The following is a 14,099-nucleotide window of genomic DNA, read 5'->3' as shown; positions in this document are numbered from 1 at the left end:
CAATCAAATGTCCCTGTTTCAACTTTTTTTTAAGAGTCTAGTGATCTAGTGAATGTCATTGGCATCAGCTGGTGGAGGATGGAGGGAAAATACTAAATAAGACCATTTGGACAAAGCAAAAGATTTTAGATTTCAGCAGGTAGCCTAGTGGTTAGAGCGTTGGGCCAGTAACCGAAAGGTTGCTAGTTTGAATCCCCGAACTGACAAGGTAAAAACTTGTCATAAGAGTTTGTTCTTAACTGACTTGCCTAGTTAAATAAAGTATAAAGTATAAAGACATCATTGTTCCCTAAAGAAAATGAGGGAGATCTACACAGGCTGATGGGTAAGTAATGGCCAGGTTTCTAAATTCTGTCAACAATTTTACTGGGCCTATGTCATCAATCTGAGAACAAAGTTAATTAAAACAAATTCACTAAATTAAGTGCCTAGGATGTTCCACATCCCAGCACCTATTGACCTAAATGTCTCCTCCATGCTGTAAGCCATTTATTTTTGACCCAGGACTTAACACTAATGTGAAATGTGCATGCATGTCTTTTATGGGTTTTGGCTTGTAAGTAGCCATATTATTTCCAAGTCTCACTCAACTAAAAGTAAATAAATGGATGCAATACTCTTTTTACAAAGAACTTCCTCAAAGTATAGAAAAACATTTTAATGCTTGTCTCCAACATCCAACTGAGAAGGTGTGTTTTATTTTTGCTCTTTAATACATAGGTCTTAAAAATAACTATTTATTTGGTGAGATCATTCAATTTGTGTGGTGAAATTTGGAAATGCAGCATTAACTAATATACAGAGGCATTCCCGCTCGGTAACACTGAATCAAAGATGTAAACCACTCGTTTGGCAGTCTGAAGGAAGTCTAATACCTGCATGGCAAACTCCAAACGTATTTATTCATTAAGTAAAAAATAAATCTGCTGGGATCAGCACTAATATATTTTTCTTTGGTTCTTTTCTGTTAAGACTTCAAGATGAATCGAATAATGAGAACAACAACTATAAAACGCGGGCCCAAGTTCTACATCCAATGGAAAATGTAAATTCATTCCAAAGTTTTTGTTCCAACTCTGCTGCTGCAAAAAAAAGGGAGAGTGAGTATGCAGCTTCACAACCACTACCTGAACACCCTGAGCCTGGTCCAAAGAATGGGCATGATTAAGGAATGTTTTGGTAAAACTTAACCTTAACAGTTCTTTTGTCCTCCACAAGGTTACAGATGAAGATTTTCTTTCCAAAACGCTACTTCCACAAATTGTTCACGTGTTTACTGTTCTCAGACTTTTTATTAATAGATTTTAGATGTTTATGATTTTTTTTTTTTACAAAATGCTATACATCCATTGTTTAGTTGGAATGGAATGTTCGTATTCCTGTATATTTGACTGTGATATGTGGTTGTCTCACCTAGCCATCTTCTCAAGTTGAATGCACTTACTGTAAATCACTCTCGATAAGAGGATTTGATGAATGACTAAAATGTCGAATGTACATTTCAAATTAATTTATTGATTTTTATTTTTTATTAAATAAATGTTGATGTCACAAATGTAGCATTTGTAAATGTCTTTATTAAATATGTAGTTATTTGTTACATTTGACTGTGTAAAACCTAGCAGTACTACTTATTTCTCTGAGAATGAGGTGAATATATAGAATTTTGCAAAAAAACATGATTATTTGTCTTTCTGAAATGAAACCATCAAGTTATAGATTTTAAACAAATACATTTCTGTCATTGAACAACCCCATGCCATGATTATACTGTATCTTGAAAAAAAACTCACCAATCTCTTTCAAAATGTCTTTAAACAATAAAAGCTAATTTACCAACATTTCTGAAAATTGATATATAGCATTTTGGAATGAAACTCTTCATATTAACACAGGCCTGAATAAAAGTTGATGTAAAAAATATTAATGTAGGCCAAGTCATATACAGTAGCCAACTCTTTTTGGAACACTGTAAGCAGCCCTACATGGATCAGTTCACAGCTAATTCTATATTTTCCTATGGCATTAACACCTTACAAGTCATATAGGAAGGGTCAGATAAGAAGGGTGTCACTTCTGATTGGCCAGTATGTCAAAGACTTTCATGACATTCACCAAACACAAAGTCAAACCAAATGAATCTTCTGAATTAGCCCTTTAACAATGCTGCCACCAAGTGAGACATACTGTAAGTCCCCTTCAGATTTAGCAATACATACTTTATTTGCTGTTGCTACCCCTACTCTCCAGCATTTGTACATTTTTCAACTGTGGCATGGCTATTGTCAAATATAACAATAAGCAACTTACATTACAGCAGCACCATACCGTTTATATATATTAATGTTCAAGGCTCAATCAGTATTTTACTTCTATCCAGAACAATTGTAAACATTGCACTGAGCTTACTTCCCTGTACTATACAATGAAAGGCAGAATGTCACCTGTCTTACTTTAATGTGCTGTGATTTTTGCCTTTCCGATAATCTCGCTGTCTCAGAATCAAAGAATGTCCTAATTAGTGCCATTTAAAAGGACTTCATGACGTCTTTTGATGTAATATTACTGTCTGTCCCAATTAGCTGTGCACTTGTCAACCTCATTTTGTTATGATGTCTCAGTAGAAGAGGCATGCACTGTTGGCAACATAGATCTTTCTGCAAAACGTGCCCCTCTCTGTGTAGTATGTTAGCCTACTTAGTGTATGTTGTTAAGCCACAGAAATTAAGTGTATGTATGTGTGTTTGATAAATACAGTAAAATATCATTAAATCTTGTGCAGCGTTTGGTGATTCTTAAACATTTGCATGAATCCCTCTGAAGAATGCAAAAAATACCAATCGAATGAAAAGTTACCTAGATCACAATAGTGTACTTTTAATGTCAAATGAGAAATGCCCTCTATTGGGAATAAATTACATCCTTACTTATCTGTTTCACAAAGCAGGGAGTTATGGCCAACCAACCCCCACACATTGTTTCTGCTGTTCTCTAGCTGCACTGACTACTGTAGGTAGTCAACAGTGGTCCTCTCAACCTGTGGAGGGAAACGGTTTTACTTAACCCCTAAACTATCCTTTGTGGCTTTTTCCACTGAGATGGCTATAAAAGCTAAACATTTTTTTTCTTTCCATTCTTTTCATGATATTTGTCCTGAACATTGCAAATATTAAAGATATTCCAGAAATGTAATGAATGATTCAGATCAATTGAAAATGTAATCTTAATTTCACTTCAGTACTTTGATAATTGTTAAACTTGTATCTGTGTTAGACCCTTATGCAGTAAATAGGTAAATAAAACCAAACTGTAAGATGAAAACTAACACATAGGAGCAGAAATTTGAGAAATATCTGAAGTAGAAAACTATCCTAAAAATGTTACATGCTACCTGTAGTGACTAAATTTGAGGGGTGACGATGTTATCCTAAGGACTACGGTGCCATTATTCACATTAGGCTGGAATTTACATAATCTAAGGCTGACACCTAGTGGCAATAAATAGAATGACTCATTAATCGAACGTAAACAAACCTAGGTACTTACGTTACCTAGTTATGAGCATCCTCCCATGCCAGCTGACTCGAGAGCTATCAATATATATGTGAAAACATTTCCAGTTACCTGAAAGCATTTCACAGAAAAAGAAATAGCTAACACATTTCAGCAATAATTTGCAGATTGCTAATTGAGCCATGCTTCTACGTTACACGTGATAAAAGTTACGTAAGTCAAGATTCAACCAATCAGCTTCTGCTCTTCAAACAGGAAGTTGTGTGCATGTTTACGACGTTATTTTCTTCTCAGCGACTTGCTTTTTTCATCCCAAAAAGGCATCTTTCCACCTTCAGTTTGCAAAATGAAACAAAACTCAAATGTTCCAGCTTTCCTCACCAAGCTTTGGACTCTTGTGGAGGATTCTGATACGAATGAATTTATTTGTTGGAGTCAGGTAAATGAAATTGCCCCGCTAAGCGTACCAGAGCTAGCTAGCGAGTAAGCGCTAGCGCTGCAGGGTGTGAAACGAACGATTTAGCCAGCTAGCGATTTATCATCTGTTGCCTCATAGACCGAGTTATAGTATTTCTTCCTAGTCTTAAATGCAGGTGTCACTGGTAGGCTTCAAGAAGCATCATTTTTTTTTAGCTACTGATGTCAAAGACGAATTTGCAATTGTTGTCCGTGCTTGCTAAAGCTTGCATAGTAGCCTCCGCTACAACCCTCCCCCAGAAGCTGACGTTATAGCTAGCGAGTGCAATTTGAAATATCTGTTTGAATGTTGGCTAGTGTCCTAATAAGAGCACATCAATAAGCATTCCGTCAGGCAAGAAAGTCCATGCACTGTTTAGTTCCTGAAATGTAACACAAATACATTCCCTTTAGTGGAAGTAGTTGTTGACATTGCAGTCTCATAACTATAATAATGCTTTGTTTTCTAGGAGGGTAACAGTTTCCTCGTCATGAACGAACAGCGATTTGCCAAGGAGATCCTTCCCAAGTTCTTCAAACACAACAACATGGCTAGCTTTGTCAGACAGCTAAATATGTGTAAGTCAGCTATTCTATAAACAGAGCTGCTCAGCTGTTCTAGTGGAATGCCCCCTGTGCAGCTGTCTAATGGGTGGTCTCTCTGCAGATGGATTTCGCAAAGTGATGCACATTGACACAGGCATAGTGAAGCAAGAGCGTGATGGACCAGTTGAATTCCAGCATCCTTACTTTAAACATGGGCAGGATGACTTGCTGGAAAACATCAAAAGAAAGGTGAGACCATCATGAGGAAACAAAAAAATAATGGTAAACACATAAATGACCTATATCAGTAAGTGGTCAAACTGAATAAGGTAGACATTGAGTAATGGGCATATTTTCAGGTTTCTAATGCAAGACCAGAGGATACTAAGATCAAACAGGAAGACCTGTCCAATATTTTGGCCAGTGTTCAGAATGTTAATGGAAAACAAGAAAGTCTTGATTCCCGACTCAACACATTGAAAAGGTATGCAAACTACCATGCCCTGGCAATTAAATGGGGGTATAAAAGTAGTAGTGATGTGTTGGTTTGGAGATGGTACTATGCTGATGCTTGAATTTCTGTTTACAGAGATAATGAAGGTCTATGGAGGGAAATATCAGACCTGAGACAGAAGCACTCCCAACAGCAGCAAATCATTAAGAAGGTACAGTAAAATGGGCTTCACCCCAAATTACTTCACATATTCAGAGGAAGTTGAATTGGAAACAATTTTCTTACAATAAAACAGCTTAACCATTGAATGCATAATTGGCCTTAAGGCTATAAAAATTTAATCTAACTTTGCTTGTTGTGGTCTTTGTTCATTGCAGTTGATACAATTCATTGTCACATTCGTACAGAAGAACCGGATTATGGGTTTAAAACGCAAACGGTAAGCCTTCATAGTATAACAATTCTTCCACCGAATGACATCATCGATTACAAAACATTATTAATACATTTTACTTCTCAATCTCCATTGTTCAGACCTATTCTACTGAACAACAATGGAAAGAAGCCTAAATACATCCATGAAATCTACGATGAACCTCCTCTGGAGCACAACAAAGTATGTGTAGAGGTCTGAAGGGATTTACCTCCTTATGTAAGGTATACACAGGGATGTCCATCCATTGACATCACACTAATGATACTAGCAAATACACTAGATCTTTTTTCTTGACAAGATTAAGGCAGGATCATTGACCAGGAAAATTGCTTCAATTGTGAGTCAATGAAACTTGACATTGTCAGGGGGGAATTTTCCAATATGAGTTTATAATGTTATTTCAATGAAAAGCATTCTAAAAATGTATATTCTGAGCCCTCTCCCAGCCCTCTGTCAGTGGTTTGAAGAACGCTGATCTTACTGATGATGTTGTCATCTGTGACGTAACTGACGACGATGCAGAGATCACAGAGGGCCCCTCAATAATGGATCAATCGTAAGTCAACATCTACATTTTTGTTTCATGTATATTTCTGTCTGTGCCATCTATCCTCATGCCTGTTCTCCTCTCCTTCATTCTTAGGGGGGATGTAGAAATTGTTGAGGTCTTCGACAGCAATACTGTGTCACAGACAGATGGCGCTGACAATCCAGGCCAAACCAACTCTTTGGTATTCGAACCAGAAGAGACCACCATAAGCACATATGATAGCCTTCCAACCAGCAGCGTCTTGCAACTCAACAAACCATCAGGCCTGAGCCTGGAGGATCCCATGAAGATGATGGACTCAATCCTCAATGAGAGTGGAGCTATTTCTCAGAATATCAACCTCCTCGGCAAGTAAGTGGACTTGACTTACTTTATCTTCGTGGTCCGTAGTTCCTGAATAACTTTAAAAGGCTCTCACAATATGTCCCATATTACTGGGTAGCATTTTTGCAATACTAAGGATATACAGGCCTATGGAATTTGTTTCAGCTTACAGTTAATAAGAAGCATCCATATGTTTTAACAGGGTTGAGCTGATGGACTACTTGGACAGCATTGACTGCAGTTTGGAAGACTTTCAGGCTATGTTGTACGGGAAGCAGTTCAGCATTGATCCAGATATTTTAGAGGTATGCTTTTCATTTTTAAATGTAATTGGGAAGTTGATAGGCCACAGAGGTTTATGTTAATGACATTTCATACAAAATGTTATTTTTACTCAGTTCTATGATTCCTCTTCAGTTGTTCAGTTCAAATTGCCCTGTGAACTTGCAAGATTTCAGCATCTGCACAGCTTAAGTGAGTCCTGTCAAACAGGCAATACACAAGTCTATAGTGAGGCTACCTGCTTCCCCTCTCTTTAAATATTTTTAATTATTTTGTTAGGGAATTAATTTCACTCAAATTATGTCATCTTTAGGAGAGTGGTGGTTCCAAAGGAAATGCAGGGCTGTTATCCAAAGGAGGCAAGTCTGGCATCTCTGCAGACAAGCAGCTGGTCCAGTACACGTCCTGCCCTCTGCTGGCCTTCCTGGATGGCTGCACCCCTTTGGCCCCAGAGCCAGACAGCAGCATAGCCACAGAGCTGGGAGACAGCCTGCTGCAGCCCAGCACTGAGGTACCCACAGACCTCCTGGAGCCAGATGAGGAGCCTCCACGGAGCTCCCTGATCCGCCTAGAGCCCCTGACTGAGGCAGAGGCCACGCTTTTCTACCTGTGCGAACTCAACCCAGAAGGGAGCACCACTGACTCGACACAGCTGGATATTTAACCAAGGAGCAGAAAAAAACTCAATGATTTACTGTATTTATTTCCTTGTATCTTTTGGTACATTTAGGTCAGAAGACATTCCATAATGTAGCTGTTGATATGGTTTCTCCACTATTTCCACTAGCAGTTGAAGGTAAACCCTGATTAAAGAAAAGGCTGCAATTTTGTTTCACTGTATTATTGATTCCTGTATTGATAGGTCAATGATCACATCAATCTTTAAATGAAAAAAACAAGTGCCTGCGCATTTCCTTGTCCTAGAACTACAGTGCTCAGCATTTCAAATACTGCAGTCTGGTGTGTATCTTAAGGTGTCGTGTTATAAGACTGTGATTTTGTGAGATTCACTGTTAAGCTTCACAATGACATTCAAATAAAGTGTATTTTCATTCTGAATGCGGTATGAAGTGGCAAAATTCAAGAAAAAGCATGGTTTGCTTTGGGTTACAATGCACTTTAATACATATCGAAAGGCAAAAACTTCAGGAGAAATGGGAGTTGACATGTATCGTCTGCTAGAAACACTTAATACCTTAAATTATGCTAAAGCATCTACAAAATAACTTATCCACTGTTTGAACATCAGTATTTTACCTTTAAAAGATAACTAGTGCAAATCATAAGTAACACAAGGTATATAAAAATGAGGGTCTTATTACAAGATGTGCAAGTTGGCCAAAAGGTAAAGCTGCAGGTTAGCAATTGGGGCGGATATTCTGAAAAGGAAACCACAGCAACATTACGATTTACATGATGGTAGATTAGCCTATAATATCATGCAAATGGTTAATCATGCTTACTGATGGAAATGAACCCAGGATAACAATGTTAGCTAATATCTGGAACCCTGCACTTCCTCTACATATGCCTAACTTAAAGTGAAGGAAAGTGTAGCATTAACAAAGCAGTCTTACTCATTTTGTAACAAATTAACAGTTCTTTCTGAATGTCCTATCCAGAACCGATTACAGTTGAGGAAGAGTCCTCCCTTCTTTAACTGAACACATGTCCACTGACCATCTCCCCAAGCCCCAGCAACCTTTACAACCCCAACTCTGCAAAAGTAATCCTCTCCATTCTTTAAATTGTGCAATAGGATAAAAGACAGTGGATAACACATGTACTCAATACTTGCATGCATGCCGTTTGTTAAAAACAAAAAGGGTGGGTTATCCACGGGGAATACACACACACAGAGCTTGTTCACCTTATACAATTTTGAATAGTCATGATCATGTGCAAATGATTGCGCCCCCCTCTAATTCTTTAGCTCATCAGTCGAAGTCTCGATTGACCAGGACCAGTGGGGCAGCCAGGGTCCACACATACAGGGCAATGCAGATCCAGCTGGAGGAGATCTTCACCCACACAGAGGGCCACTTGCTGGTCATTGTCTCATAGCTGGAGTCGGGGCTGGGGAAATCAAAGAGACCTTTTAAAATGAGTGACCTGTGTATATGTTCACAATATTCAATACTTAAGCAGACTCATTGCCTAATTCTCATGTATAAAACCAGATCAACCAGGGAGAGTGAGAGATACACACCTGTACCAGTTGGTGAGGGTCATCATGATGTAGAGGGAGGCCAGGAAGAGCATGAAGTGGAAGAAGGAGTAGCTGTAGGTGACTCCGTCCTTCTCGTTGTCCAAGGCCCGGTTCTCGCCGTCTTCCACGTCAAAGTTCTCAGGGTGGGGGCCATCCTCGATCAGTGCAGACTCGTCACTGGTCAGAGTCAGTTTGTTCACTTGGGTGTTAGAGGAGTTTCGGATGCTAGAGGAATGAATGGATAACTTGTTATTGTTAGGGTCAATGGCAACTACACGAAGCTGGTAAAAAAAATGTACATTTATTTAACCTTTATTTAACTAGGCAAGTCAGTTAAGAACCAATTCTTATTTTCAATGACGGCCCAATGACGCCCTGGGTTAACTGCCTTGTTCAGGGGCAGAACAACATTTTTACCTTGTCAGCTCGGGGATTCGATCTTGCAACCTTTCAGTTACTAGTCCAACGCTCTAACCACTAGGCTACCTGGTGATAAAATAACATTAGCAGTTCCTTCTTATAGGAAACTGCAGACAGTTAGAGTTTGACCTGTTTTCTACCTTGAGTATAGAACACACATCAGGAACAGGACCAGCCCCACAATGCCCTGGGCATCCCACCACTGAACAACAGGATGGTCCTTGCCAGCTGGGGTGGTGTTGTTGAGGCCAATGATACCCAGCAAGCTTGGGTTGCATTTCCTGTCTGTGGATGGCAAAGACCAATACATTCACTCAAGTTGTCTTGATGAAGAGCTAGCCACTGATTGGTGTATTGAAAAGGGAGACATTGGCTCATTAAAATCCTCACCTGGCTCATTGGTCATGGCAGACCAGGTGAGATACATGGTGTACAAAGTTACAATGGAAGACTGCAGCAACCCGGACCTTGGCTGGGACTCCTGTTGAGAAAAGGGGTGAGAACACATAATGACATGTTTATTATATAACATGATGAAGGTTTTAGGGATACAACATTGAGTGTAGGTGACATGCTGGTCCAATGCACTTCCTTACCTGAATCTGTGGCAGGATGGACATGACTGAGGCTCCCACACACAGCAGCATGTTGACAGTGATGAAGGCCTTGTTTTCAGTGCAGCCGTCAGTGTGGGTGTAGTAGACGTAGAACATGACCAGAGACACAAGGGACAGGATGTAGTTGATGGTTGTAGCAGACAGCAGAGCTGCAAGGGAGGAATGACACTTGATGGTTATTTCTGGACAATGGGAACAGAGGTTAGAGGAGAGTAGACGCTGAAGACTGCTTTAACTCAACCGTCACCATTTCCACAAGGTATTCTCAAAGAGAAGCTCACGTCCCATACCTGCATACCAGCAGCGAGAGTTGCCCTCCTCCATTTTCTCCACCCAGGACTCATTCCAGGAGTGGGCAAAGTCAATCAGCAGGACCAGCTGGATCAGGATGAAGCAAAAAGCTCCAGCCATTCCTATGTAGAACCAAACTATGGGAGAGAAGGGCAATGTGTGAACTACTTTCAAAGAGCTGCAGGATATGCTAATATTTCCACAAGACAGAAAAATATATTTGAATGAAAAGGGGCGTTACCAGTTGTGAAGGCACCCTCTGGAATGAAGAATGCACCGATGGTAATGGCAGTCGCAGCAGCAAACTTGAAGAACCAAAACCTAAAAGATAGCATAAGTATTTTAACTGTGTGACCTTTTGTTTTAACTTCCTTATAAACAGATACCCTTATTTATGAATTATATTCATGCCTTGCAGTATATAAGCTTACTGATATCATCATTACCTATTCTAATTATAAATAATAATAATAATAATAAATAAGACTTGCTGTGTCATTTTTACCCGTTGTGTACTGCAGCTCTAGGATCCTGGCTACTCTTGACCTTGACCATAAGGAGGGAGAAGAGCAGGAAGAACATAGACATGCCGAAGCAGACACGGTACACAGCCTTGTAGCCGACCAAGACATCACAGTTGACATGACCCTCCACACCTGGGATTGATGTACCCATTCCCCCATCACAGAATCCTGGAATCTGCAAGAGCCAAGATGCACAGGTAATTAGTCAGGCAAATAGAAAAATGTATAGAATTAGATGTCACTGAGCGCACAAAACATTATGAACACATGCTCTTTCCATGACACACTGACCAGGTGAATCCAGGTTAAAGCTATGATCCCTTATTGAGGTCACTTGTTAAATCCACTTCAAATCAGTGTACATGAAGGGGAGGAGACAGATTAAAGAAGGAGTTTTAAGCCGAGACAAGATTTACATGCCTTTGAACGGGGTATGGTAGTAGGTGCCAGGAGCATCGGTTCAAGTGTACATGTTGTACATCAAACACATAACATAGTTTAGTACCTTCTTGAGTTGCTCTTCCATCCCTGGCATTAGCATGATGCATGCGATGCCCACACCCAGAAGGAGGAAGAAGGCATAGATAAGTCGGGTGACAGTGGAGTTGTTCCCACTGGGGCAGCATCTGCACAGCAGGCAGGGGGCAGTGCCACACAGGCAGGGGATCTACAGTGAAGACAACATTATTAAATCAATTAGCTAATAATAAGCATTGAACTGATGGTGACACAATCATGCATCTGCCTAGCTACCACTGAATGGTTGAACAAATAGAATAATGGTACCAAGTCAACAGGTTATTCATTCATTGATCAAAGTTAATCAATCCACCTAGGGTTAACATAGCACCAACACAGTTGTTTTTGACAAGTTGCTAACTATTATGGAAACCAAATCCCTGCCAAGAATAGAGATCTGGACATGGCTGGTGTCAAACCTAATCAAGTGGATACCAATGTGGAAGAGAACATCCAAACAGCTAACGTTACACTTTCATCTTAAACGGTTTCAGGAATTGTATTAGTATAACCAAATAGAAAAAAAAGACCTATGCCTGTTATTGTCTCTAAATGAACTTAGTGTATTTTCAGGACGCACATTTCGCAAGTCACTACTAGGCTAACGTTACGTGGAGACGTCATAGCTGTAGCTGTTATCTGACATTTGACTCTGCTTTGACTGCGACGGTGTTGCAATATTTCCAAGTACCGGTAGCTAACGTTAGCTTAGCTATCAATGACAAAGTGGCTAACTATCTAGTTAGCTTTCACGTAAGGCTACATTGCTGTGTAGTATCGAAAATGTAAAACGTATACGGTAGAGAGAGAGCAATCGTTCATTTGAATAAAACATGGTCGGGTTCGAACTGTCAAACCCCACATAGTTATGACGGTTGTTTGCCAAATAAAAAAATACTTGTTCAATAATTTGTGTTCAAGTGCTGGAAATATTATCACAGGCCAATTTATTTCATTAAAAAGGCAATGCGCAAATCCCGACAGCTGAACAGGGAGGAACCACCCTGGCTTGCCTTCGTTGTTGCGCATTTGCTACAGAAGGTTAGCAACTGAGCTAGCGAAGCTATCTCGGAAGAAATGGTTGATTCGGCCCTTTTGTTTTTTATAACTGGATATGATGTCGACTTTTATTTTAATTAAGAAAATACTTACCCAACTCGCCATGGAGCACAGTCCAAGAACGGCCCCCATGGTGTTTTGCTGAAATACGACTTCTCTGTGAAAAAATATGGATGCTTCTCGTCTGTTTACGATCTCTTCTTCAATGAGGTTTAACCGCAGTTGGCATCCAATAAATGATGCATTACCGCCACCTACTAGACTGGAGTATAACTCCCTTACACTTTGCTTAAAAACAAATAAATATACAGTACCGGTCAAAAATTTGGACACACCTACTCATTCAAAGGTTTTTCTTATTTGACTATTTTCTGCATTGTAGAATAATAGTGAAGACATAAAAACGATGAAATAAAACATATGGTATTTTTATTTTACCTTTATTTAACTAGGCAAGTCAGTTAAGAACTAATTCTTATTTTCAATGACAGCTTAGGAATAGTGGGTTAACCTTTCGGTTACTAGTCCAACACTCAAACCACGAGGCTATCTGCCGCCACATGGTATCATGTAGTAAACCCATGGTATCATTTAGTAAACAAAAAAGTGTTAATAAAATAAAAATATATTTAATTTTAGATGATTCAAAGTAGCCACCCTTTGCCTTGATGACAGCTTTGCACACACTTGGCATTCTGTCATCCAGCTTCACCTGGAATCATTTTCCAACATGCTTGAAGGAGTTCCCACATATGCTGAGCACTTGTTGGCTACTTTTCCTTTACTCAGTGGTCCAACTCATCCCAAACCATCTCAATTGGGTTGAGGTCAGGTGATTGTGGAGACCAGGTCATCTGATGCAGCACTCCATCACTCTCCTTCTTGGTCAAAAACCCTTACACAGGTGTGTTGGATCATTGTCCTGTAGAAAAGCAAATGATAGTCCTGCTAAGCGCAAACTAGATGGGATTGCGTTTAGCTGCAGAATGCTGTGGTAGCCATGCTGGTTAAATGTGCCTTGAATTCCAAATAAATAACAGACAATGTCACCAGCAAAGCGCCCCCACACCATCACACCTCCTCCTCCATGCTTCATGGTGGGAACCACACATGCGGAGACCAACCGTTCACCTACTCTGCGTCATACAAAAGACATGGAGGTTGGAACCAAAAATCTTACATTTGGACTCATCAGACCAAAGGACAGATATCTACTGGTCTAATGTCCATTGCTCGTGTTTCTGGTCCCAAGCAAGTCTCTTCTTATTGGTGTTCTTTACTAGTGGTTTCTTTGCAGCAATTTGACCATGATGGCCTGATTCACACAGTGTCATCTGAACAGTTGATGTTGAGATGTGTCTGTTACTTGAACTCTGTGAAGCATTTATTTGGGCTGCAATTTTTGAGGTGGGTAACTCTAATTAACTTATCCTCTCTAGCAGAGGTTTATCTGGGTCTTCCTTTCCTGTGGCGGTCCTCATGAGAGCCAGTTACATCACAGTCCTTGATGGTTTTTGCAACTGCACTTGAAGAAACTTTGAAAGTTCTTGACATTCCGTATTGACTGCCCTTCATGTCTTAAAGTAATGACGGACTGTCATTTCTCTTTGCTTATTTCAGCTGTTCTTGCCATAATATGGTCTTTGGTCTTTTACCAAATAGCCCTACCTTCTATTTTAACATGGAACACCTGTTAATTGAAATGAAGCTGGTTGAGAGAATGCCAAGAGTGTGCAAAGCTGTTATCAAGGCAAAGGATGGCTACTTTGAAGAATCTCAAATATAAAATATATTTTGATTTGTTTAACACTTTTTTGGTTACTACATAATTCCATATGTGTTATTTCATAGTTTTTATATCTTCACTATTCTTATACAATGTAGAAAATAGTACAAATA

General features: G+C 39.7%; 2 protein-coding genes across 3 annotated transcripts; one reads left to right on the top strand and one right to left on the bottom strand.

The window, feature by feature from the left end:
- The first annotated feature begins 3,760 nt into the window (after positions 1-3,760).
- LOC110522199 (heat shock factor protein 2) lies at positions 3,761-7,620 on the top strand. 2 transcript variants are annotated; one of them, XM_021600397.2, is made up of 12 exons: positions 3,761-3,952; positions 4,440-4,548; positions 4,637-4,764; positions 4,875-4,999; positions 5,105-5,180; positions 5,347-5,408; positions 5,504-5,585; positions 5,852-5,961; positions 6,049-6,306; positions 6,482-6,584; positions 6,697-6,753; positions 6,875-7,620. In XM_021600397.2, exons 1-11 carry the CDS (start codon positions 3,860-3,862, stop codon positions 6,751-6,753), a joined length of 1,203 nt encoding a protein of 400 aa, XP_021456072.2. In that variant the 5' UTR covers positions 3,761-3,859; the 3' UTR covers positions 6,875-7,620. The 2 variants fall into 2 exon arrangements, with proteins under 2 accessions (XP_021456072.2, XP_021456071.2); XM_021600396.2 differs by lacking the exon at positions 6,697-6,753.
- A 42-nt stretch (positions 7,621-7,662) lies between these two features.
- serinc1 (serine incorporator 1) lies at positions 7,663-12,451 on the bottom strand. Its single transcript, XM_021600398.2, has 10 exons — positions 12,294-12,451; positions 11,128-11,289; positions 10,604-10,797; positions 10,340-10,419; positions 10,098-10,235; positions 9,787-9,956; positions 9,581-9,671; positions 9,331-9,475; positions 8,771-8,995; positions 7,663-8,637 (listed from the first exon to the last, which is right to left on the bottom strand). The coding sequence occupies exons 1-10, from the start codon at positions 12,330-12,332 to the stop codon at positions 8,499-8,501; spliced, it is 1,383 nt and encodes a 460-aa protein (XP_021456073.1). The 5' UTR covers positions 12,333-12,451; the 3' UTR covers positions 7,663-8,498.
- Positions 12,452-14,099: the final 1,648 nt, after the last annotated feature.

The sequence above is a fragment of the Oncorhynchus mykiss genome, chromosome 4 (genome assembly GCF_013265735.2).
Source record: "Oncorhynchus mykiss isolate Arlee chromosome 4, USDA_OmykA_1.1, whole genome shotgun sequence".
NCBI lineage: Eukaryota > Metazoa > Chordata > Actinopteri > Salmoniformes > Salmonidae > Oncorhynchus > Oncorhynchus mykiss.
The sequence above is the reverse complement of the archived record's forward strand: the minus strand, read 5'-3'. Positions and strand labels throughout refer to the sequence as shown.